The sequence below is a fragment of the Notolepis coatsorum genome, assembly GCF_963971535.1.
Source record: "Notolepis coatsorum genome assembly, chromosome: 2".
Lineage (NCBI taxonomy): Eukaryota > Metazoa > Chordata > Actinopteri > Aulopiformes > Paralepididae > Notolepis > Notolepis coatsorum.
Window position 1 is genome coordinate 204,896,635 of NC_140166.1, and position 26,462 is coordinate 204,923,096.

Below are 26,462 nucleotides of genomic sequence, written 5' to 3' on the forward strand. Positions count from 1 at the left end.
AGGAACCGGTTCTCGGTGCCCAACCCTAGCCCCACATATAACGTAACATAACACAACATAAAATACCCTAAGTGAACTCAACACAACGGCATTGTAGCCTGACCTTAGCAGCGAGTTAAGGTGTGTGGGCAAACACTTAGCGTCAGACTTGTGTATCAGGAGATCGTTTGGATGTCTCCGTGGAGAGAATCACATTCCCACAGCACGTGTCCTGAACACTGTGAGCGTGTCCCTCCTTCACAAACATGCATGGCTCACCGTGCTGAGAGGACTCACCGTGCTGAGAGGACGCACACGGTGCTGAGAGGACGCACACGGTGCTGAGAGGACTCACCGTGCTGAGAGGACGCACACGGTGCTGAGAGGACGCACACGGTGCTGAGAGGACGCACACGGTGCTGAGAGGACGCACACGGTGCTGAGAGGACTCACACGGTGCTGAGAGGACTCACACGGTGCTGAGAGGACTCACACGGTGCTGAGAGGACTCACCGTGCTGAGAGGACGCACACGGTGCTGAGAGGACGCACACGGTGCTGAGAGGACGCACACGGTGCTGAGAGGACGCACACGGTGCTGAGAGGACTCACACGGTGCTGAGAGGACTCACACGGTGCTGAGAGGACTCACCGTGCTGAGAGGACGCACACGGTGCTGAGAGGACGCACACGGTGCTGAGAGGACGCACACGGTGCTGAGAGGACTCACACGGTGCTGAGAGGACGCACACGGTGCTGAGAGGACGCACACGGTGCTGAGAGGACTCACCGTGCTGAGAGGACGCACACGGGGCCACGCGGCCGCGGCGGATCTGCTGCCTGCGCAGACGGATCTTCTGTTTGAGCTGCTGGATCTCGCAGTCGCTGTCCCCCTCCTCCTCCCCGTCGTCGAAGCGACGCCGCATGTTGCACTTCATCAGCTCAATGGCCGCGATCAGGGACTCCGAGATGCTGAAGTGGGCGTTCTCCTGTGGGGCAGAAAATAAGGGGGGGGTAAAAGAAACAACAGGCTGTTAGAATGAGAAGGATTTATTCTTGAGGTGATATTTGATTTGTAAATAAGGGTCATATTCATAAGGAAGTGAAGGAAACATTCTATGATCGGGTCATATTCATAAGGAAGTGAAGGAAACATTCTATGGTCGGGTCGTATTCATAAGGAAGTGCAGGAAACATTCTGCGGTCGGGTCGTATTCATAAGGAAGTGAAGGAAACATTCTACGGTCAGGTCGTATTCATAAGGAAGTGCAGGAAACATTCTGCGGTCGGGTCGTATTCATAAGGAAGTGAAGGAAACATTCTACGGTCGGGTCGTATTCATAAGGAAGTGAAGGAAACATTCTACGGTCGGGTCGTATTCATAAGGAAGTGAAGGAAACATTCTACGGTCGGGTCGTATTCATAAGGAAGTGAAGGAAACATTCTACGGTCGAGTCGTATTCATAAGGAAGTGAAGGAAACATTCTACGGTCGGGTCGTATTCATAAGGAAGTGAAGGAAACATTCTACGGTCGAGTCGTATTCATAAGGAAGTGAAGGAAACATTCTACGGTCGGGTCGTATTCATAAGTTTCACTGGACCTTCTCAAGGTCTGCACAGCTGCCAAAGTCCTGCTCTGACAGGTAGCTGATGAGGCTCTGGCCTTCCAGAGGCTTCCGGAACATCCCGTCTGGAACACTGTGGTACTGTGAGCCATCTGGGACACACACACACACACACACATGCAAATACACACACATACATACACACATCCAAAATAGGCACATGGAAAAAGGCATTAGAATTGGAAATTGATGCATGGACAGATCTCTATCTTTATCCAAAGAGCTTTACAATTTATTCCTCACATTTGACCCATTCACTCACACATTCACACACCGACGGCAGAGGCAACCATGCAAGGTGCCAACCTGCTCATCGGGAGCAGTTAGGGATTAAGTGTCTTGCTCAAGGACACACTGCCCGGGAGAAGCGGTAATCAAACCGGGAACCTCCGGATTAGCGACCGCTCTACCTCCCGAGCCACGGTCGCCCCCTCAGGTTGCTGAACAGGACGACCTAGCGTCATTCACTTCTTCGCGATAGCCGAGGAGCACAGACAGCGAGGAGGCAGTGTAACCTGAAGTATACTCACTGGACTCCATATAGAGAGAGCCGGCGGAGCTGCCGTCGCTGCTCTGAGGTGAGAAGGGACCATAGTCCTTCAGACAGCAGTCTTCAGAGCCCACCGATTCTGAGAGACAGAGGTACAAGTTAGGAACCTTTATTGTGTATAGAGTACAGGTTAGGAACCTTTATTGTGTATAGAGTACATCAGTGTTGCTGAAGTGAAAGTATGGAATTCTCAAGACTGATGGAAACATGCGTCAACCTTTATTGTGTATAGAGTACAGGTTAGGAACCTTTATTGTGTATAGAGTATGTCAGTGTTGCTGAAGTGAAAGTATGGAATTCTCAAGAAATGGATGGAAACATGCGTCACCGTTCGTACTGCTGTGAACATGGAGCGACTGGTTAAATGTTTTTTTGTCTGTAAGGTTATTTGAGAGGAGTGTTGGAAAAAGACTGAAACATAAGAATCACGATTCCATCACTACCCATTCAAAATGTATTCACAAAAATATATATAAATCTTTTTGTGAATAAACGTAAAAAATATATATGTATATATATAAAATATATATATTTATTTATTTGTGCCTTGCTTTGTTATTGCAGAAGACTGCCAGTAACATGTTCCTGTTCAAATGTTTACATTTATGTTTCATATTGAGTGATTTTTTTATCAATCGAATCGTGACTCCAAGAATTGGAATCGAACCGAATCATTGACTTGACTCTTAATACTTATACTACATCCCATAATAACTAACCTTTCAAATCTAAGAGGATGATTGGATTTAGAGCAGGCGGTTAGAGGTGCACCAACACCAGGCTACATACTCCTCCTGAGTATCAATGTAGAATTAAGTACTATGATAACAAAACCTGCTGATGATGAAAGTACCGGTCAATAAAGGTTCATATCAAGAGTACACATTTCAGCACTCCATATCGACCGGTACTCAAAAAGAAAAGTGCGTGGTCGTGTGGCACCGGTGCACCTCTACATGCAGTACTGGCAATATGACTGTTGACTAGGGTTGGGTACCCAACTCTGTACTGTTAAACCCAGTACCGATTCATGCTGGATCAATCGGTACCAAATTTCGGCACCTTTACATGCTTAGTAATATACTACACAAGAGGGAGCCTTTTCCACAAATATATATATATATATATATTACTGTCCCGTCTCTTGGGTCTTTAGAAAGACCAGATGAGGTCAGAGGAGTTTGATTATATTTACCGAGGATGGCCAATTGGCCAGATAATGTTGATATGTAAACATTTAAAAACATAATACATGATCATGCGATTTATTTTGCGTGATGCATTACAAAAATAAATAACTAAATGTTCTAAATAAATAACAATGTTAAAATTGAGAAGTTTGGACTTCACAACTGAAATGAAATGTTTTGTTATTTCAGAGAGAGTTAAGTACTGAAAAAAGGTACCGTTGGGCACAGATACCAAATTCCAGGAACTGGTATCAGTTCAAACGTGAATGGTACCCAACCCTACTGTTGACCGACATCATCACAATAGCTTGCATTCAATGAAGAGGATACGATCATATCACGGCTCTAATGCTTTCAATGAATGGGGCAAAAAAACACAACAAAAAACACCATGTCGTCATGGAAACAGCGTGCAGGAACAAAGAGCAACATAACAAAGGACACTGAAAAGGTGCCTGGCTTCATGACCTCATTTTGACCTGAAAAAACAAAAACAACTAAGGAATAAAGAAGAACCAAGAAAGCAAAGGGGTAACTCAAACGGCGGCTCAAATGAGGAAGTGAAGGCCAGAGATGAGAGGGGGAAGAGAACGTATGACCATGCGGGGGGGAAGTGAGAGATGGAGCACAGAGGAACTGCACTGCCAACCTGCTACCGGATCCTCTATTATTATGGTGATTTTCCGATGGCTGCCTCCTTCATGCAAACAGACCAGAGAAGAAGAGATAGTGGAGAAAGAGATAAAGTTACCCCAAAGCAAAGAAAGAGAGAGAGTACTGTACTGATCTCTGTACATAGACCTACCTACAAAGAGAGCACATACCAAATACACTTGAAAAACTGCTGCTATTTTTTAAGTTTATAAGTTATCTTTACTTACATGTACACACATATATGTATCTTTATTTACATTCTTTGCACAATTCTCTCGTTTTATTTTTTGAGTTAGTCTTTAAGTTTTCTACATAGTATATTTGATTACAAAGTTGCAATGTGACACAGCTCTGTTCACACACTTCCTTATTCTAGTAGGCCTGTATTTTAATTGTACAGTTTTAGTTTCGATAAGTGCCTAAGTTTGATATGTTTTGATTGTTTTAACGCTGGCTTTGGCAATGTGAACGTATGTTTCCCATGTCAATAAAGCCCCTTTTAATTGAAAATGTAATTGAATTGAGAGAAAGAGAAAGAGAAAGAGAAAGAGAGAGAGAGAGAGAGAGAGAGAGAGAGAGAGAGAGAGAGAGAGAGAAAGAGAGAGACATCAGCAGTAAGACAAGTGTTATTTTGTTCAGAGAACCACAGGAAGTGAACACCTCCAGAGGCAGGATGTGGTTCGCACCTACGAATAGAATCGACACACAAAGGCACACACACACTCATTATCTCAGAGCGTTCCATCTGCTGGCTCACCATGCCGGAGTTTCTGAATGACCCCCGTGTCCGACAGCGAGCGCGTGTGGCTCCGGGCCCCCCGCTCGGGACCCCTCTGGCCCTCGGAGAAGGAGCATCGGCGGGTGGGGGGAGGGGCCAGCGCCAGGGAGATGCGCCCGGGGGGCGGAGCCTTGCCGTCTCCCTGCTCGCTGCCGGGGGTGGAGCTGCGTGAGTCGCGGCGGTTGCGTTGCCCCAGGTTGCCGATGGCCAGGTACTCGGGTCCGTCGTCGTAGTCGCCCTCGCCAGAGTCCCCCGTCTCGGGGTGAGGAGAGGCGGGGGAGTGCGGCTCCGTAAGGGCGATGCGCGGGACGGTCGCGGGGGGTGTGGCGCTGGACATGCACACCCAGGGGGCTCCGAGGCTGCTGGCCGAAGAGGTCGTGTCTGGAACACAGAGGGTCCATGAGACGTAGGTCAAAATAGAGGAGGCACAGACTCTGACGATTTGAACTAAAGTAAATGGTGTATTTGTATAACTCTTTTATCCAAAACGCTTTACAATTTTGTTCCTCACATTCACTCACACACCGATGGTGGAGGCAACCATGCAAGGAGCCAACCTGCTCATCAGGAGCAATTAGGGGTTAAGTGTCTTGCTCAAGGACACTTTGACACACTGCCTGGGAGGAGCAGGAATCGAACCAGGAACCTTCCGATTACCAGGCGACTGCTCTACCTCCTGAGTCACTGTTGCCCCAGGAAACTAGGTTTCCAAAGAGCATCTCGGGACAAAGACCTGAAAAGACCAAAGTCACCTTTTAAGAGTGAAGATGATCTTATTGCTGATACAGTGGTTCATTTCTATCTGAAACATTTTACTAAATTCCGTCGTTGCCTATCTCAATAGTAAATGACCATGTTGGTGAACAATCAGGCCGGTGTATGGTTATTTCAGTCTATTCACAAGCAGCCTTTAGTGCATTCATCTCTCTCTCTCTCCCTCCTAATCGGAACAGAAATGTGTTTTTCTGGTGTTTTCTCTTCCGTTCCTTCATTCCATTTCCAACCATGAAATCCTTCTCTTTTGCGTAAAAGCCTCAAATACAGATAAAGTGAAGGCCTGTGCTAAAATAATTTTCCCACTTTGACCTCCATTCAAATAAATCACATTGAATGACGACTCAACTCTCTCATCTCCTCTCTCCATATACACTATACGGTATACGCTACATAAGTGTCTGTCACAATGTGTTACGTTAACACACCCTTCCTGGACTATATATTTGCATACTATATAAACTGTGAGCATCTGAACATGACACTGTTAATATTTTTTTTGCACAATACTGCACAGCCTTGTTACATATTCTATTCCACTGTATTTGTATTCTAATTTAGTTTATATATTCCATGTTATTGTATTCTACTTTAATCTGTCTGTCAATGTTGATGCACCAAATGACCAAGACAAATTCCTTGTATGTGCAAGCTTACTTGGCAATAAAGACCGTTCTGATTCTGAACAACTTCACTCAAAACCACCACCACCCTCATCATCATCATCATCATCATCATCATCATCATCATCATCTCTTCCTCCTCACCCGTGTTGATGCTGTTTTCGGAGGCGGCCTCTGTGGAGCGGCTGCTGGCGGTGGTGTTGTTGTTGTTGTTGTGGCGGTTGGCGGGGGCCTCTCGGAGGGAGCAGTCGGAGGTGGTGAGCCTGCGGTTCAGGGGGCCTCCTCTCTGGGACGGGTCTGTGCTCCTCCAGCCTCCCCCGGCCCCCGGCAGCACGCATAGGCTCTGGCTCTTCAGCAGGCCGAGACACTGGGGGCCCTTCAACGGAGACAACTGGAGGAGGAGAGACTCGTGAGTTCTACTGTTCCAAGCCCTGTTTTCCATGTACGCTCAGAAGTGCATTCCGTGTTACCTACGTCCTACGTGTGTCATGTGACCTACCCCTACTGTGTCGACCAGAGCCAGCAGCCTGGGGCTGTTCTGCTCCACCGCCTCCAGACACTGGAACATGGCTGTCACATGGGGGTCACTCAGCAAAAAGGCCTCCTCTGTATGAGAGAGAGAAAAGGGAGAGTGAGGGAGAGAGAGATGGAAAGGGGATTGAGAGAGAGAGCGAGAGAGAGTGAAAAGGGAGAGTGAGAGCGAGAGAGAGAGAAAAGGGAGAGAGGGAAAAGGGAGAGTGAGGGAGAGAGAGAAAGATGGAAAAGGGAGTGAGAGAGAGTGAGAGAGAGTGAGTTAAAAGGGAGACGGAGAGTTAAGCGAGGAGAACCAAAACACATACAGTAATAAAGCTTCTCTTTTCATACTAAACCTACCTATTTATAATAAAACACAAGTTACTTGTGCCCGGCCCCTAATGGTAAGAGGGACTAGAGGTGGTGGCAGAGAGGGGGATGAGAAGGAAGCTGGCTGGTATCCTGGAGAATCCCTCCCACCCTCTCTAAAATGAGCTATAGTCAAGATGAGGAGCACGTTCAGTCACAGACTCATATGATGATGATACTGTGCCTCGCTCACCTATCCACACACCATCTGGTTGTAGGCAATAGTAGGCATCCAAACATTTGTAAGATTTAAGGTCTTCATCTGTGTATGGGCTTGGTGAAAAAACTAGGTAGTTCACTGTGTCGGGATAGGCAATAGAAGGCAGAATTGTCGGGTCGTGACTCCAAGATGAAGGAGCCAGCTCATAAGGATCTTCACCACCTATTAGTCTGAGTTTATCCGAATATCGCGCCCTTTCCTGTCGACTAAGTCCTTCTCTGTAGGTTCTAGCAGCTTCCACACGCTTTCCTGAACTTTTGTGGTTTAGACATCCTAAAAAGTCTACTTAAATCAAACATTCAGCGTGCAATCCATTCTGATGTTTAAATCCCAGTATCTCTGCAATGTCCGCGCATCCGGGTTACTGACCAAATCATGACGTCGGTGCAAACACTCTATTACTATTACCATGTACCTGTACCTCCCCTCCCCATGCTGCTATGATGTCTGAATTTCCCCAAGGGGATCAATAAAGGAATATCTTATCTTATAAGGATAAACGCTCTATGAAGAAACTCAATCCCCTTGTCACACATCTATGCTACTCAGTTTATTCTCAGGACTGAGAAGAGGGAAGAGAGGAGGGGGGGTGGTGACCCAAAACCTAGGAAGACCACCCTCAAGAGCCAAACCAGGCTTCACTCCGCCCAAAACCCAATCCCCCTATTTATAATAAAACATTTATATATATAAAAAAAAATATATATATACTTGGGACCTAATGATAAGGATACGCACTCCTTCAAATAAATATCAAATAAACCCAATCCCAAACCCCCTAGCAAACATCTATGCTACTCATAGTGGTCAAATAAAATCAGTAACTTTTCACTACGAGGTGAAATTCAGCAGCCGGAAGCAAACCCTGGGTCCATGAAGTTTACAGTACATGATAAAAGCTTCAGAACAAGATCTTTATGACGCACCACGCTCACATACCTCCATGAACCTGATTTGCTATAAAGTGAGTCCGTTTAAAGTTGTGAACATGTATGCACATCTAACACTGTGAATTACAATTTAGGAAATACAATCATGCTAAATCTGGAGGGATGTTCTCACGCGCACCATTTTGCATCCCAAATTGAACAAGCCGCCTCAAACCACGCCCTCTTTTCTTGATCCTTTCGATCAAGCGACAGTTGTGATTGGAGGATGGAGAAGAGGGTTTGAAGAGTTCGAGATCGGCCAATCGGGAGGGACACAAAATGGTTGTGACAAAATGCCTCCAGAGGCAGATTGTTACTATGGGTCTCACCGCTGTAGTACTTGCGCGTGTGTCCCTGGTGCCGGAGGAGGGGGAGGAGCTGAGCAGAGAGCATGTGAACCTGCAGGCTGTGCAGCAACCAGCGCTCTGCCTTGTGGCCCTCACCTGCAGTCTGGATACCACTGTCCTGTACCGGCTCTAGACCACTGAACTGTAGAGAGAGGGGGGGGGGGGAGAGAGGGAGAGAGAGAGAGAGAGAGAGAGAGAGAGAGAGAGAGAGAGAGAGAGAGATACAGCAAGAGAGATACAGAGACATATACAGAGAGATATACAGATAGGGGGGGGAGAGAGAGAAAGGAAAGAGAGAAAGATACAGCAAGAGAGAGAGATACACAGAGAGAGATACACAGAGAGAGAGAGGGGGGCAGAAAGAGAGAGAGAAAAAAAGAGTTACAACATTTAGTCCTATTTTTCTACCTTTTTTCTAAGGAGATGGTGCTACTAAAAACTAGTAGCACCAGTAGCACTTAAAAACCTTTTTATCATTGTGGTATATCACATTAAATTCTCTTTTGCCAGGAGGGAGAGGGGTGTGTGTGAGACAGACAAGAAAACTAGAGAGAAGGGCAGACCGACTCCTTCCCACAGAAACGCTCACGGCTCAGTGGGAGCGTCAAGTGACCACAGCAGAACCGCTTGGACCTCCGAATAAAGGTCTCAAAGTCTATACAATACAATACTTAAAAAGGGGAAAGAGCACCATGTGAGTCCATTTGAATAGAACAGGCCCACATGCAATGTTGTGCTCAATTAGGGCTGCACGATTTTGGGAAATAATCTAATTGCGATTTTTCTGACAGATATTGCGATTGCGATAAAATTTGCGATTATAATTATTTCTTTTTTTAAGCAACTCCACAGAGGTTTATTGTAAAATGCGGCTTGCATCTGGCCTACGCGGTGGGTCTGTTCGGGACACCAAGCCTGAAAATGTTTCTTTTTACCTGGGAATCGATACCGGTACCCAACGGTACCTTTTTTTCTGTACTTTACTCTCCCTCTCTGAAGTCTACTCTAAACTTCACAACACACAATCTAAAACCCCTTACCTCCCTCTCCCAAACCGTTCCTACAACAATAACAACAACTTGCAAATGAGATCTTGTATCTCAATGGGACTTCTTGGTTAAAAAGATAATAATAAAATAAAAATTTGCCATTTAATTTTTTTTGCGATTTGCTAATTGCATCATTTAAAATCACGATTTCGATTTAAAATTGATTAATCGTTCAGCCTAGGGCTGGGCGATATAACGATAATGATAATTATCGCGATATATTTTAATAATCGATATTGGAAAAAATTTATATTGAAAGAAAATAATAATAATTGTGACCTGCAACAGGGCAGTTTTAAAACCAGAGACAGTGGACAGATTGTCTTTCTTGCCTGCAACTTAAAGTAATGGCTTTGCTTGTCCAAATGACAATACTGACCAAATTGAGATTTATTTTTCTCTTATCCATTTATTTTGTTTGCTTTCTAATTTAAAATACAGTTTGAAACCGTCTGTACACAGTAGGCTATGTGTGCTAGCAGAGCTAGTCTCCAGTCACGAGTCACGGTGCACATGTACGGTGGTTTGTCCACCGAAAAAGCGCCAAAAGATAGAAAAGAAACTAGCAGAGCCAGAACTGTTCAACTCCCCTGGAGCCACAGCCAGCAGAGAAGCCGGTTTACTTTCGCTTTCAAACCAGCTGCAGCCTGAGAACTGGAGTGTGAGGGGACGTAACACTAAAGATGGCGGCAACGACAAAGAATTGCTGCAAAATAAACATACATCTGTTACATCTATATATATATATTACAAAATGTTTAATTTAAAAAAATAAAAAATAAAGAAAATTTAAATACTTGTTTTTTTTATCGAGTGATACGATATTGTTATCGATATCGTTATCGCGATATCATTTTTGGTCATATCGCCCAGCCCTATGCTGAATGTCGGCTGGCACTACGGAGAGTTTCCCATTGGTAGCACCAGTGCTACTAGAGGTAGGCGTTCACCCTCAAGGACACTTTAAAACTGGAGCAGCCGGGAGCTGGGGACCTGCAGATTACCAGACGACCACTCTGCCTCCTGAGCCACTGACGCCCCCGGGAACGTATTGACTGATTGTATAGAATCAATGAAGGAGGGAGAGAGGAGGATGAAATATTGACGTTCGGACAGAGAGAAATGCAGTGTCTGTGTGTGTGTCTGTGTCTGTGTCTGTGTCTGTGTCTGTGTCTGTGTGTGTGTGTGTGTGTGTGTGTGTGTGTGTGTCGCTAACCCCCCCCCCCATCCCTGGAGCAAGCGTAATCATCGAACACGATGGACAGCTAAGAGAGTGTGCGTGTGGAGTGGAGTGGGGGAGAAAGGAAAACCACCGACTAGTCCTCGCATGATGATAGCATCATGGCTGGACCTGCTGTAAGTCTGCCCCTCCCCATCTCTCCAGCCATGTATAAATAACATGCATAGCTCAGATAATTAGATACCCACTGTGAAGACAACGCTGCCACACAATCCCATTAACACATAAGAGAAGAGAATGAGGCCAGGGGCCAAAGGGCAGTTGTGGGAAAGTCTTGTGAATTACCCCGGTAACACAGCAAGTAGGTTACTAAGTAACCGTGATGGCAATTTCACTGTGGGCATCCAACAGCCTGAAGAGTACTGGGTATTCAGTAACCTTTATGCTTGTTTACAACAAACAAACATTACACCAACCATATTTCATATACCCTTTCCACAGAAGACATTTTGACATAGCGTAGATGGGTAGACAGAGTTCCTAACCTGGCCCTGATAATACTACTGCACAAATCCAAGACTTTGTCATGACTATGTTGGAGCACGTCAGTGACATAAATATTGCATTTCCCTCCTGGTTTGTTATAAACTGCTTTCCACTACAGTTTGACCTTCCTGTGGGAAAGAGGTCAAAGGCTATATTAAAACGGCTGATAATCACCATCTAAGCAATAATAAAATAATTTTTTAAATAAGCTGACGGCGGGGGAAACCATGCAAGGTGCCACTGCTCGTCAGGAGCAGTTACAGTAGGCGAGGCTCCAGATTGCTACCATTTAGTCCTATTTTGCTACTTTTTTTTTTTTAGGAGATGGTGCTACTAAACATGATAACTAGTAGCACCAGTATACCCACCCCCCCCCCCCCTTTTTTTCCTTTATAATTGTATCACTTTCCCCCTGTCTGTAGTAAACAATGATATTCCAGAAATTCCATTACCATTGTATGGCTGCCTCTGCCGTCTGTGTGTGAATGTGTGAGTGAATGGGTGAAATGTGAGAAACAAATTGTAAAGCGATTTGGATAAAAGCTGTTCTATAAATGCACCGTTTACCATTAAGAGTTATTGAGAACCTACCTGCTCAACATGAGAGGCGAGATGGGGACTGATGTAACGGACACACCAGATAAACGACCAGTAGTCTCTTTGCTTATAGTACACCTGCAACAGAAAACCAGACATGTGAAGGATCAGTTTGGGAAGAGAGATGCAGCAGGCGCTTCGTGTCAAGTTTCCACAATTCAGAACACTGGTCATACAATTTCTCAAAAAGTCACCTCCTCGAGGGAAAACCTGACTCGCAATATCTAGGACACGACTGACACAATTCAAGTTACAACAGCAACTACAACAACAACAAAACACGGATAAGTGCTGGTGATTAACGTAGCATTTCTAGGCGTTAAGCCGTGTTGTGGAGGCTGGAGCAACAACAACAACAGTGCTGACCTGCTCATTCTTGAGTGCATGGCTGAGGATGTTGTTCATGTCCTTGTGAAGGCGCTGTAGGCCTCCGTAGCGCGACCACACGTTGGGGTTGCTGGTAGACACCAGGCCCTCCACCGTGGTCTTCAGGCTGGACAGCAGCTTCCAGTGTTCTCGCCTTGGGGGGGGACAGTCCAGGTCGGGGCGAGAGGGGGAGAAATGGACAGAGGGAGAGTTAAAAAGGTATTTTTGGTCAAGGTTAATACTCTTTATACGCTGACTGACAATGAAGCGCAAGATAATCCCAGTGGCGGAAATGGCAGATCTCAGACCAGTGAGTCACTCTAGAAGTGCAGAGTCTGCTGACCACCGCTAACTAGACGTTCACTCTTGACTACACTGATTACAATACAAGCAATGCTGTAGTTACACAATGTCATTATACAGACCTGGGCAGGAATATCCTATTAGAGGAGAGCAGCAGGCAGACCAGAGCAGAGTGAAAAGTCAATAGCTGCCACACTGACGTTATGTAAGTGCAAATGAGTATTGGGAAGCTAAGCAGGAACGGAGTTCGGCCAATTTGTTGCACAGTTGATGTGATTATAAACATAATATATAATACAAGGTCTGAGTGATGGTAAAGACATCCAATGGCCAGAACTTTAACTCTTGCACAGAGCAGTAGGGTTGGATAACATTCACATTTGAACCGGTACCAGTTCCTGGATTTCGGTATCCAATGGTAAATTTTTTTGGTACTTAAGTTAACTCTCAAAATAATTAATTGCAGTTGTAAAAAAAAATTGGTTATTTATTTAGAACATTTTGTCATCTATTGTTGTAACACACCACACAAAATAAATCACATCATGTATTATGTTTTTAAATATCAACATTATCTGGCCATCCTCAGAAAATGTTATCAAACTCAGACCCAAGAGACGGACAGTAATATATTTGTGGAAAAGGCTCCCTCTTATAATATTACACTCTTATACTAAACATTGTAAAGGTACCAACATTTGGTACAGATTGATCTAGCGTGAATCGGTACTCAGTAGTACTGATGTCATTCAGTCTGTAGTCTGTACCCAACCCTACAGAGCAGTGGCAAACTGATGCTCCAAAATATCCCAATGCTGAAACAGAGCAGCGACTCAGCGAGTGTGTCTGTGGCAACAGAGTGCAAGCTCATATCCAGGACTTCCTCCGTTTTCCTCAAGTCAGCAATTCATTGAAACGTGATGCTATTGAGAAGCGTTGGATAGGCATACTGACACATAAACATGTTCCTGTATTCTTCCCAGGAGGGGGTACATGGGAGCACCACTGCTGAGGACATGATCCTCCTTTTGAAGTCATCTGTGACTGACTGATGATTTTACAAGCTGGCGTCATAAATACAAAAGAGGATGTGTAGTGGCATTGCTGGCACGTTTTTGTGGATACCTATTTGACACACAATAATAAAACATGCAGTCTTGAGTCCAGGACACGTTGTAGTACAGTTAATTTAGCTGAACGATGTAGGCCAATAGGTTAACTGGCATGCGTCTCTCCAATTCAATCCCAATTGAACCTCTTAAGTCAAACGAAACATTCCTGAGATAAACAGAGACCTTGGGGACCCAGTCGAGAATGACCGGTTGAAAAGTGAGAGCGTGAAACTAGCTCTAACAATATCACCATCACAACAAGCCTTTTCTTTCGGGGAGCGGTGCGTGCCACCAACATCACGAGTGTGGCTACCATTCTAATCAGATCACATCATGTAAGCCAAGGAGAAAAGGCTGAACAGTGGGAAAACACATTTTCTTTCTAGCAGCGGTAGGCGTGTGTGTGTACAGTGTGTGTGTGGGGGGGGGGGGGGGGGGGGGGGGGGGGGGTCAAGTAGAGGCATTCCACAAGACTGAATTTTTTTGTTGGGGTTAAAGATCCACTTTACAGCTGTGTGTGTGTGTGTGTGTGTGTGTGTGTGTGTGTGTGTGGTGTGTGTGTGTGTGTGTGTGTGTGTGTGTGTGTGTGTTGTGTGTGCTATTGAAGGTTGTCCGATTACAGAGTGGTCCCAACTTCCAAGACAAAAGTCTTCCACTAAGGAGTGGGCACCTCACAATTATCAAGGTGGTCCTTACTTGCAAGTAACCTTGCTCCATTGACCTAACAATAATAGACCTCGTCCTTCCCTTTCATCTAATGTTCATCCTGGACCATGTATCCACCATGACAAGGCAGATACACTCCATCACTCCACTCATAAATACAGTAGGAGCTGGTGGAACATTTTGCCATGGGATTGAGAGTGCAATTCTTAAGCAACTCATAATACATGAGTTTGGTTCTGGTTTGGTTGTGGTTAGATAGACTGCTAGTTATTCGATTATTTTGAAAACCTCAAATACACGTTAAAACTCTAGCCAAATACTTTTTGCAAATTCAGTGCATCATGCAGTTTGTTTACATTTACAGAGCCTGCAATTAGGCTACTTTACAAACATGTTCACATGTAACATAATAAGCTAGTACAAGATACTTCTATAACAAAAGTAACGTGAATTAACTTTATAATTGCAGTGTTGCAGTGTCCCAAACTTATCTACGGATAGTTTGTCGTTTCAGTTATGAAAATATACCACACAGATGTCAAATGTCTCTCCCAAAACTAGCTAACTTACATTCAAATAACGCTAGTGGGTGGAAATGGGGATCCTGATGTAAACAAGACGAAAGTCTTTCTCTGGTCTGCATCCCCTTAACAATTGTGTGTACTGTACTGTACCCATTCTGCAATCTGTTAATAAAATGTTCAATCAATCAATCAATCAATCAAGTGAGTAGGACTATCGTTAGCTACTGTATGACAAACTATTTCGTTTTAGCTATACTGCCATTAGCTAGCTAACGTAAAGGGAAGCTAAGATGAGACCTTGATATCAACAACGTCGCTGGCACCTTATTACCAGCCTGTTAACAAATAACAGTAACGTAATAATGTTATGATAAACATCTCACTAACGTAAGCTAATGCACTTGTCTATCTGACAGATAGCTTGGTGGCTAACGTTAGCTAATCCACCACGGTTTGTCACAAGGGCGTTGCTAGCTACGCTAACCGGCTATGTTCAGTCAATGGTCATTGCTAGCTATGCAATATCAGCCAAGTATACCGTTATTGCATTGTAGATATATAGTCAACCAAATAGCAATAGTTCCGAGACAACCCGTGGCCTGATATCCAGTGATCTGACAACATGACCTAGCCTGATTAGCTCAGGTTAGCCATCCATCCCAGCAGAGTCGGGATCTCTCACCTGCGCTCCTCGGCTTCTCCCTCCGCCGTGGTGATGATCTCCATGTTTCGGGGGAAACCGAATAACGTGAACCGGCTTGTTCAGCTTCCCCCTTATTCCCCTCTCTCCAGCGAAACGCAAATTGCACCAGAGTTGCTTAATATTAACGTTAGCTATGTGTGGATTTAGCTGTTACTTAGATGAATCCCACATCTCTACGTTGGTTTGGCTGCTGTCAGTGTCAGTGTCGCGCAGGGAATCAAAATCAAAACAGTGGAGGAGGGGGAGGATCCAGAGCCGCGTGACTCATCTCGCGTGACTTGGCTCGCATCGGGTGTTGATATGCTGTGTGATTGATTGATTGATTGAAAACTTTATTAACAGATTGCAGAATGGGTACAATACAGTACAGCTCAATACACACAATTGTTAAGGGGATGCAGCCCAGAGAAAGACTTTCGTCTTGTTTACATCAGGGTCCCCCCCACGAAAATACATGCATATTTTAGCATTTAAAAAAATCACAATCATCGTTCACTTCTTATAGACTTATTGGGTGTTCTCAAATTAGACTGTTACATTTGTTGAGATGTCTAGGTTAAGAAGACCTTTCTAGAAAGTGCTCATCATCATCATCCACTCTGAATGCTCAGTATGAACCTTTGACAATGCATCCACCTGCTGATCAAGAAAGAGATATCTCTCTCTCTTGATTGATTGATTGATTGATTGAAAACTTTATTACAGATTGCAGAATGGGTACAATGCAGTACAGCTCAATACACACAATTGTTAAGGGGATGCAGACCAGAGAAAGACTTTCGTCTTGTTTACATCAGGGTCCCCCATTTTCAATTAATCAGGACATATATGACATACATGACATACAGATAGATAGTACTGCTACATCTATACATTTATGACATACCAGATTTGCAAATACAGTACTGTTTGTGATACAAAAAGAGTCCAGAAAAGAGAGTATTGGGTAGGAGGGGTTGGGGGGGACACTGTACAACTGTACAAGCAAAACTGTACATTGGAATATTGACAAAACCATACTAGGTAATTTACTGTACATTGGAGGGGGTTGGGTTAGGACATTTACTCTCTCTCTCTCTCTCTCTCTCTCTCTCTCTCTCTCTCTCTCTCTCTCTCTCTCATCTCTCTCTTCTCTCTCTCTCTCTCTCTCTCTCCTCTCTGAAAAAAAAGGGGAAATAAATAACCGTTGTATTGTCTTTGATACTAATCAATCGTCCGTGCCTATATTACTACCTACTATACTATTATGTATGTACTACTATGCAGGGGCGTATAGCTGGAGATTCTGGGCCTCATGAAAGAATCTATTGTGGGCCCCAATCCATGCGAGCGTGTGGTAGCGCGCACGCTTAAACAATTTGGGGCATTTATTTATTGATGAAAACGCATAATATGGTTTTTACCTATACATTCGGATCAGCAGTTCAGCACCTGAACTGTTGGTGGGTGAGCCTAGTAAATGATGTCGCATTGCGTTCATCTTCAATTAATGGACCAATGCAATAGTCTACCAAAGCACCTTGAGTCGCACTAGGCTAGGCTACTCTTGTGACAATGTTTTCTGATACTCAACATACAAAAGCTGTTACTTGTCCTGTCTCTCTGTAATCCCATCTCCAACACAATATTCTACTCAAGCACACTATTAGGTTGACAGACACTTACATTTTGATCTGCTCTGTAGTATACAATCGCTCATTCTGTCAAACAGAGTAACAAGCACCTGTTTGTTTGATTTGTGATTTTTTTTTTAAATACAGGCAATTCTACTTTTGAGTCATTTACATTAACTTACTTTAGGGTAGTAATAATAAAACCATATTAATAAAAAGATAATAATAGTGTTCTCTGCCCCCCCCCCCCCCCCCCCCCCAGTGCTAGGCCCTTGGAATCATCCTAACCCCCCCCCCCCCCCCCCCCAGCTACTCCCCTGCTACTATGCACTCAAGACTGTAGCACCCGAGTTCAACACTGTTTGATGATGAACATTGTTACTTGCCGACTGTCGTATAGAACTTGTGAGTCGCTTTGGATAAAAGAGTCAGCTAAATGACTCAATGTAAATGTAAAATGTAATAATATCTGAGATCTGATAACTTCACATTTGTGGCAAGGGTTTCATATGTGTTGTGTATATTCTTTGTATATTCTGTCCTCAATTTCCCCAAGGGGGTCAATAAAGGAATATCTTATCTTATTGTGTATAGTGTCATTATAAGGAAACCTTGCCAAACAGGCCCACTCGGTGGCATTACTGCCCAGTGCCCTGTCATTCTTGAATGGAATGTAAATCTATTTAGTCAATTAGATCTCTCCGCTTGGTGGCAGTGTTCAGTCACAAACAGCGTATAAGCCTCTAGATGTGTCCGGTGAGCGTTGAACTTTTCCCCCACAAATTTTCATATTTAGCTTTTTTTTTTTTTTATCACAATCATCGTTCACTTCTTATAGACATATTTGGTGTTATCAAATTAGACTGTTACATTTGTTGAGATGTCTATAGGTGAAGAGAAGACCTTTCTAGAAAGTCCTCAGCCACTCTGAATGCTCAGTATGAACCTTTGACAAATGTAAATCTATTTAGTCAATCATACTGTGTCACTTGGTGGCAGTGTTCAGTCACAAACGGTGCATGCGTGTATGAGTAAACCTCATCTACTGTAATGTAAACACTGTACACCAGTCATCAAGTCCAGTCATCTTTAGGCGTGGCAGTGGATTGTTGAATGGTTCTCCTTGCACAATACACTCTGACATGCAAGTGTGTCAAACAAATGCCAATGTAATTCCACAAGACTTCCTTCCTGTATGCGGACAAGACTCTTCTGCGTCACCGAAGATTCCTTGCTATTGTTGTGCTGAGTTCTATTATCTATCAGCAGTCGTGATGTTAAAGAAACACACCAACATTATGTGAAATGCGTTTACCGTCTTCTCCAGAGTCAGATAAGAAGATAAGAACCCCCTCCTAATGTACAGTTTCCTCCCCCTCGAATAGTTTCTGTTAGGATCTCTGTTAAACAGTACTGTGTATGTAATAAATGTAACAGTACTGTATATCTGTATGTCATGTATGCAGGGGTGTAAAGTACTTGAGTAATTGTACTTCGTTACAATACTTAAGTAGTGTTTTGGGAGATTTGTACTTTACTCAAGTATTATTAGGTTTGTATACTTGTACTTTTACTCACTTACATTTCAGAGAAAAAAAACATACTTTTTACTCCTTAAATTTAAAATGCAGACCTACAAAGTACAAAGTACAAATCTCACAGGTCCAACTATTTTAATTAGTATATTTGTTTCTCTGGCCGAACTAAAGTTAACGTTATTAATCAGCTGCACTTTATTTAAAAACAGCTGTTAAGTGTAAGTGTTAATATGATTGTATGTAACTGCACTTTAACTGTTCCACAGTAAGAGGGCGCTATAGGCGTAAGGAGACGCAGCTATTGTAGCTGACATCAGGTAGCAGGTATAAGAGGGAATGTTCCCTCCCCCTCTGTCTCTTTCACTCTAACTCTCAAGGAGAGTAGGTCTCGTGGTGCAAATGTATACGAAAATAAACCACGCCAGTTAAGGCTAAAGATGACCTCGTTGTCATCATGACCAGTTATATATCGCATAGCTCTGCTCAGCGTTTATTGCAATACTCTTAATATCCAGTATTGAACTGAAATAAATTCTCACATGTACCTTTACATACCATCATCTGTCTGGCCACACCCCCATCCGCTACCTACATAAGCAGGGGTGTGGCCATACCATCAGCTCCTTCTTCAATTTTCACCACGTCGAGTGCCTGCAAGTACCACACTTTGAAGTTTGATGGATTTTTTGAAGAAAAAAATAGAAGATGAAGGAGCTACGTTGACATTAAATCTTTGTTTTCTCTCTCACTATTTTCGAGGAAGCACAGCGATAATGTCTTCAACACTGGGGTGTCTGGAAGATGATGATCATTCTGACCTCCACCGGTATTTTCGTATTAGGGGCTCGCGTCGCTGGTCTAATCCCCACCTGCAGTCCTCCAAGCTGCAGCTGGACAGGTATTACCTCCGGTTCTGCAGCTGGACTGTGCAGGAGGGGCGTCGGCTGTTGTGAGAAGCTAGCTACCTCTGGGTGAGTGATGATTTTGCAACGCAAGTGCCAGTTGTGTTGCTATGAGGAGGTTAGCTGCACAATTTACGAAAGCCGGCCCCAGACTAGTACCCCTGTTCTGCCTCTTAGACGGCAGAGGGAGGGTCCTGGTTTGAAGCCCACGGTAGTTAAACTAGTGGGCCGTGACCAAGATCTGTGGTTAAAACCCCGGATCTTTGGACGAGCGGATTCCTCTCTGTCACGTGAAGGCCCCATCTTTCAAGGTGAAAGTTACCCAGCACGAGGAAAAATGGGTTTGGTGTTTCGTTATCGGAAACTCCACGCCCAAATCGGCTGCAGCCCATGAGGGAATTGTGCCGATACCGCTGTATATCTGTTAATCACCGTTCTGAAAACTGTGTTGACTTATTTTTCTCTTCTCTCTTAGGATGAGGAGGGAGTCAGACGGCGGCTGTCTGAAGTGTTGGCTTATTGTGCTCTCTCGTGTGCAGTTCGGTGATAGCTGCTTAGCTTATGTTCTGGCTGGGTGAGCTACCTGTTAGCCAGTTAGCTGTTAGCTGCGGCGCTAGCTCGTTGCGTTCGCTAGGCTAGGAACGTTAGCTTGTTGCTACCAGTCGGCCTGAGTTGGCTGTTAGCTTATGCTACACCATTTGAACATTAGCCGTGAGAATAGCAGGCCATAACACTCTGACTACGACGTCATCTTTGACAGAGGATGTAGTCGGCCCTACACCGTGATCGGCTGTTGGAGGGGGGAGTCTTAGCTTCTTTGCCCCGCCAGCGAGGACCTTCGTCAACGTGGAGACCAGTGTTGGTGGTCCTCTCAGCCTGCGTTCATGGTATATGTAAGGGTCCTTTGGACACTTAACGCCTCTTCCTTCCTTCCCTTCTAAATGTTTTGTAATAACGATGTTTTTTTCCAAAACGTATGTTGCTTCACTACATTGGGGATACGACATGTGTTGTGTGTGAATTGTCTTGTCGCTGGTATAGTTTTCTCTCTACCTAGAAAATCGGCGTTGTTTTTTACATGAGTAAAATTAACTGGTTTGGTTGTGATGAGGACTTGTGTGTTCATGTAACGTTAGTTAACGTAGTTGAGCTCACAACTAGCTGGGTTAATAACCCTGCAAAGCTATGCTTAGTGACATATGATCGAGGGGTGAGTCCTTCTCTCAGCCTGTGATGACAATAAACAGGTGGCATGTTCACATATTAACAGGGCGGTACCTGTTCAACCTAGTCGTATCAAGGGTAAGGTGGTGAGGGGTGATCCCCCCGGTTTCCCTGGGGCATCCCCCCGACTCTCAAACATGTTTTTGTTTACAATATATTGTTTCCTGGTCCCACGCCATATTGGGCGGTGGACCACGGAAATTCCCCTGCCATAGAGTACGTCACTGGGCGCGTTTCTATTGGTAAGACTTCCGTGGGTTATTCAGGCTCCATGTTGTGGACCTCTGTTACAGGGAGTTTCAGAGCCTCCTCCTCAGGGAGTTCAGAGCCTCCTCCTCTGGGAGTTTCAGAGCCTCCTGTGAGTTCAGACCCTCCCTCCCAGTGAGGGAGCCTTCTCAGAGTTTCAGAGCCTCCTCCTCAGATTGTCAAGGTGAGTAGAACTTAAAAAGAACTTCTGCTCTGTTGTATGTGTATTGAGCTTGGTGGGTGATGCAACGCAGTAGAGACGTTTTGTTCTTCTGCTCTGCTCCCTACTGGTAGTGTGTGTATTGAGTCAGAGCCTCCTCCTCAGGGTGTTTCAGAGTCTTCTCCTCAGGGAGTTCAGAGCCTCCTCTGTGAGTTCAGAGTCCTCAGAGTTTCAGAGCCTCCTCCTCGGAGAGTCCTAGTCCAATTGTTACATAGCTCAATGTTGCAATATGTCTTTTCAATCTATTGCTCACGTGGGAAGCCTCTCTGGGGGTTCCCCGTCCCCTCCTTTATGGAGCAGGTTGACGGGGTATTGTTTAGGGAGTTCCCTGACTCCTCGCCGGTAATGGTCTGTTGAGTCATGGGTTTCCCCCCGTCATAGGGTATGTCGCTCCCCGTCCCCTCTTTTATGGAGCATGGTTGACGGGGTGTTGTTTTCCCTCAGCCGCGTCGTATGGGACCCATGTCCGTATTTTCTGTGAAAAAAGCGGCTTCTTGTTGTTCTCCCAGGCGGCTTGGAAGAACGGTATCTGGTGTCTTGTTAGACTATCCATTGATGTGTGATTCTTATAGAACTCCTCTGGCATCCCTGTGTACGTCCTGGTCCGCCGGGCCCGGTCCGAAATTGTTTCGTCTACCCGTAGGCTTGGGATAACCCCTTTTTGAAAACTGAAACACTTGTACTGCGGTATAGCCAGTGTATACCCGCAGTTGTGTTTTAGAGTTTTTTCTTGAGGGGTTATAGGAACAACCGCCTCATGTTAGAACCAAGGGGGTGGTTGGTTCCCTGGTGTGTTGGTAGCGGAGTAAACTCTCGGGGTAGGCCGGTTGAGTGTGCCCCCGCACGTTTCATGACGTCTGCCAATCGTGTCAGCCTTCTCTGCCTCGACCCCTCTAGAGAGTCGGTTTTTTTTGTGGAGGCTGTGACATGGTGCACAACAATGTCAGCATACGCCCCTTCCGCCGGGGTGCTGTTTCAGCAGACCCCTTTGGCGCCTGTCTAGTCCACAGTGCTCCAGGCTCAGGTCGAGTGCCTGTTGCCTGGATTGAGGGATTGACCTCTTTTGGGGGTCGTCTCCCCGGTGCGCTGCCTGCTCCCGCTGTGGGTGTAGCCTCTTGAGTGCTTCGAGCTTACAGCCATACCAACCTGAACGCGCCCGATCTCGTTCGATTTCGGAGGCTGTATAGGTTCAGGCCTGGGTTGTACTTGGATGGGTGACTGCCTGAGTATACCAGGTTCAGTGAGCTAGGCGGCGTGCTGTAGGGGGGAAGGGCCTGCTCTTGGATGGGCCCTGTCCGAATACGCTGGCGATGTGGGGGGCGGTGTCACTAGTGACCGCCTGGTGAGGTCTAGATGCTGTGGCGTCATTGGCCTCTCCAGGCCCCCTTTTTCCGGGGGGGTCCAGTCCCTTCTGGGTCTGGGTCCTCCTTCGCACTCCGCTGCTACGGCCTTGCCACAGGGTTGGGTTTTGCTCTTGACCCTGTGATATTAGGGGTGGTAACGGGGGTTTGTTCCTTTCCGTTCGTTCCCTAGTGGCATGCGGGTTGTGCGTTTGTGTAGTCGTGGGTATGCCCCACGGTCTGCTCACCCTGTGCGTTGAGTTGCTGAAGTCTCCTCTTCGCGCAGTCGGATCCGACTCCCTCCCGTCCTCCGCTAGGGGGGTTCGGGGGGCTCAGGTCCTCCCCGGTTATGATGGTTGTGGGGGGCCTCAGCGGGTACATTTGTCGAGCTCAGCTCTGCTCAGCTCCTGTGTTGCAATAGACGCTGAGCAGAGCTATGCGATATATAACGTACGGTTATGTATATAACCATAGTTATATGAGCATAGTGATGCTCAGCGTCTGACTCACTGAGGACCTCGTGATCTTGCCTTGTGGTGAAAGATTTGGGAAGGAACTGATGGTATGGCCACACCCCTGCTTATGTAGGTAGCGGATGGGGGTGTGGCCAGACAGATGATGGTATGTAAAGGTACATGTGAGAATTTATTTCAGTTCAATACTGGATATGAAGAGTATTGCAATAGACGCTGAGCGTCACTATGCTCATATAACTATGGTTATATACATAACCGTACATTATTGTTTGCTCCCCAGGTGACTCTGTCAACAACAGCCAATCAAATCCCCATCAATGGAAAATGAACCCGCCCATATACCCATGCTGATTGGTCCTTGTGCAAAACTAAGCAGGGATCTTTGATTAAACACCTGCTATCAAAAGAATAGACAGTCAGAAAAAAGTTTTAACTACTTTAAAAAAGTAGAAACTACTACTTTTAAAAGTAGAAACTTTTTGACTTTTACTCAAGTGTGTTTTTAGCCAGATACTCTGACTTTTACTTGAGTAAGATTTTGAAACAGCAGGCTACCCATACTTTCACTTAAGTATAATTTCTGGTTATACAATGGCATGCAAATTTATTGATTCTGAACTTCACTTTTTTTCTTTTTTTTTTTAAATATTTTTCCCCCCTCCTTTTTCCGATTTTTCTCCCATCCCACTGTTAGTCGTTATGCCAATTCCCAACCCCCTTCCTGGTTGTTGCGCACTCCCTTCTACTGTTGGTCCGGGAGGCCGGAGACTGTCACATGCTTTCCTCCGACACATGTGCAGCCAGCCGGCAGCCAGCCTGGCAGCGCAGATTCTCATAGTGTTGTCACGATACTGGAATTTCGACTTCGATACGATACCTTGAAAAGTATCGATACTTCGATACCATTTCGATACCAAAAAAAAATTTACCTGACAAACTGAACTGTTTGTATTACAGTTAGTAACAGTTTCGATTTTTATTTAAAGATAACGAGAGAGAGAGAGAGAGAGAGAGAGAGAGAGAGAGAGAGAGAGAGAGAGAGAGAGAGAGAGAGAGAGAGAGAGAGAGAGGCTATGCTCGGAGCATTTAGTAACGTTACATTTTCAACAAGATTACTGCTATTTAAACACTTCATGGAAACGGGGTAACGTTAACCTTATGTCGACTGTAGTATTGTATGACCTCGACATAACGTTTAAACGTTAACGTTACTCCGTTTCCATGGAGTAATTATAAATGTGGCCAGCTAAGCTAACGGACCTAACGGCTAGCAATAGCTAACGTTAGCTGGTAGCTGTAACGTTACTAACAACGAATCAGCTGTTGATATTATGCGCCATCAGTAGACAACGTATCATGTATTAAACTAGAGTTAATGGTTTAATGCTTCAGTCACAGTAATGTTGAAAGAGCAGCTGTCACGAACCTCTTTAATTTCTTTATGGAGATCCGCGTTGGCACTGCTCTGTAACACAGCTTGCAAATAGCATTGGGGTATCATTAGCTTGTCCTTCGTTGTTTACTTCAAACCCGAAGTACCTCCAAACAGCACTTCTGCTGTTTTCTTTATCCACAAGCACAAGTTGCGGAGGCTCTGCATTTGCCATCTTCAGCTAAAATGTTTGTTTACAAACTGAAGACGGCTCTGTGAGGGGGAGGGCTGGAGGAGGCGGAGGGGCAAGCGTGCTCTGAACAGCGCGTCAACAACTTGCGGTAGAACACTCGCCAGCTGGTACCGATACTGCAGAAAGTATTTGCAGTATTTCGGGAAATGAGTATCGAAACCATTTTAAATATTCAGTATCGATATGTATCGATACTTCGATATGTTTGACAACACTAGATTCTCACCGGGAGAGTGTAACGTGTGGAAGGTCACACTACCTCCCTCCAGATCCTACCCTCGCTGTGCAGGCGCCCCGACCGAACTGTAGGGGTCGCTGTCCACAACGCCCAGGACCCACCCATCAGCTTTCCCACCCCTAACACTGCCAATTGTGTTAGTAACGACCAGCCAAGCTGATAGCAACGCCGAGAGCTGGATTCGAACCCAGCGTCTCCAGCGTTGACGGCGAGCGCCTTGCCCACTACACCACCTAGCCACCCTCGGCTGAAACACTTATTTCAGACGTTGTTATTTCTCATAACACACTCCTCGTGATCCCAGAACCCGCCCACAACCGAATTACTTTTTTTCCGAATCACTCCGCCGTTCGTGTTTTTATGAATGAAACCAAGATGGCGGACAAAATCTTTATGAATGGATGTATTGATATCGTCATAACGACTCATTCAAAAGCGATAAAGTCACGTGGAATGTGTTAGTTGCTTACACAATGTTGGATTATGTAATTGGTTGGTCATGACTCATTGTGAAACAAAATATAAATCGCGCGAAGTGTGTTGTTAGATGGCATTCGTTGTAGAACCTCCCTCTCCTTCAAAAGGACACTGTCATTTCACTGGATGTCCCGCACAGGTTTGTTTGTAAAATGTTCAATCAATCAATCAATCAATCAAATAACAACCGCTAACTTCACTGTTAGATGGCATGCTTTGTAGCAACCTATGTATAGATGTAGCACTGTCTATCTGTATGTCATAGTTATATGATGCATTGAAAATGAGGGACCCTGATGTAAACAAGACAAAAGTCTTTCTATGGTCTGCATCCCCTTAACAATTGTGTGTATTGAGCTGTACTGTATTGTACCCATTTTGCAATCTGTTAATAAAATGTTCAATCGTCACTAGTTTAGCTCCTGCAGCTAGCCAGGCATCCACAGCTAGCACAACCCCGTCTGCTAGCTTAGCCCCTGCAGCTAGCCAGGCATCCACAGTTAGCACCACCCCGTCTGCTAGCTTAGCCCCTGCAGCTAACCAGTCTTCCACGGCTAACCTAACCCCTACCGTTAGCCTAGCTTCTGCAGGTAGCCAGGCCTTCCCTGCTAGCATAAAACTCACGGTCAGCCTAGCTGCTGAAGCTAACCGGGCCTCAATGGCTAACACAGACTCGTCCGGTAGCCTAGCTCCTGCAGCTAACCAGACGTCCACAGTTAGCACAACCCCGTCTGCTAGCTTAACCCCCGCAGCTAGCCAGGCCTCCCCAGCTAGCACAGTCCCCACTGCTAGCTTAGGCTCTGCAGCTAGCCAGCTTCAACCAGCTAGCAATAGATTCACGGTCAGCCTAGTTCCTGAAGCTAACCAGGCCTCAATTGTTAGCACAGACTCGTCCGGTAGCCTAGCTCCTGCAGCTAACCAGACGTCCACAGCTAGCACAGCCCCGCCCGTTAGCTTAGCCCCTGC

The 26,462-nt window shown here is 45.2% G+C and overlaps 1 protein-coding gene across 2 annotated transcripts in view; it reads right to left on the reverse strand.

Moving 5' to 3' along the window:
• rubcn (rubicon autophagy regulator) overlaps window positions 1-15,779 on the reverse strand; it is a 39,624-nt gene extending 23,845 nt beyond the window's left edge. For both annotated transcript variants that reach the window (XM_084308696.1, XM_084308695.1), the window contains exons 1-10: window positions 15,577-15,779; window positions 12,290-12,443; window positions 11,918-12,001; window positions 8,534-8,693; window positions 6,673-6,779; window positions 6,318-6,564; window positions 4,756-5,157; window positions 2,135-2,233; window positions 1,581-1,696; window positions 769-967 (exon numbers count right to left, since the gene is read on the reverse strand). In XM_084308696.1, the coding sequence (XP_084164822.1) occupies window positions 769-967; window positions 1,581-1,696; window positions 2,135-2,233; window positions 4,756-5,157; window positions 6,318-6,564; window positions 6,673-6,779; window positions 8,534-8,693; window positions 11,918-12,001; window positions 12,290-12,443; window positions 15,577-15,620 (1,612 nt within the window). In that variant the 5' untranslated portion in view covers window positions 15,621-15,779. The remainder of the gene's footprint in view (window positions 1-768; window positions 968-1,580; window positions 1,697-2,134; window positions 2,234-4,755; window positions 5,158-6,317; window positions 6,565-6,672; window positions 6,780-8,533; window positions 8,694-11,917; window positions 12,002-12,289; window positions 12,444-15,576) is intronic.
• Between the last annotated feature and the right edge of the window lie 10,683 nt (window positions 15,780-26,462).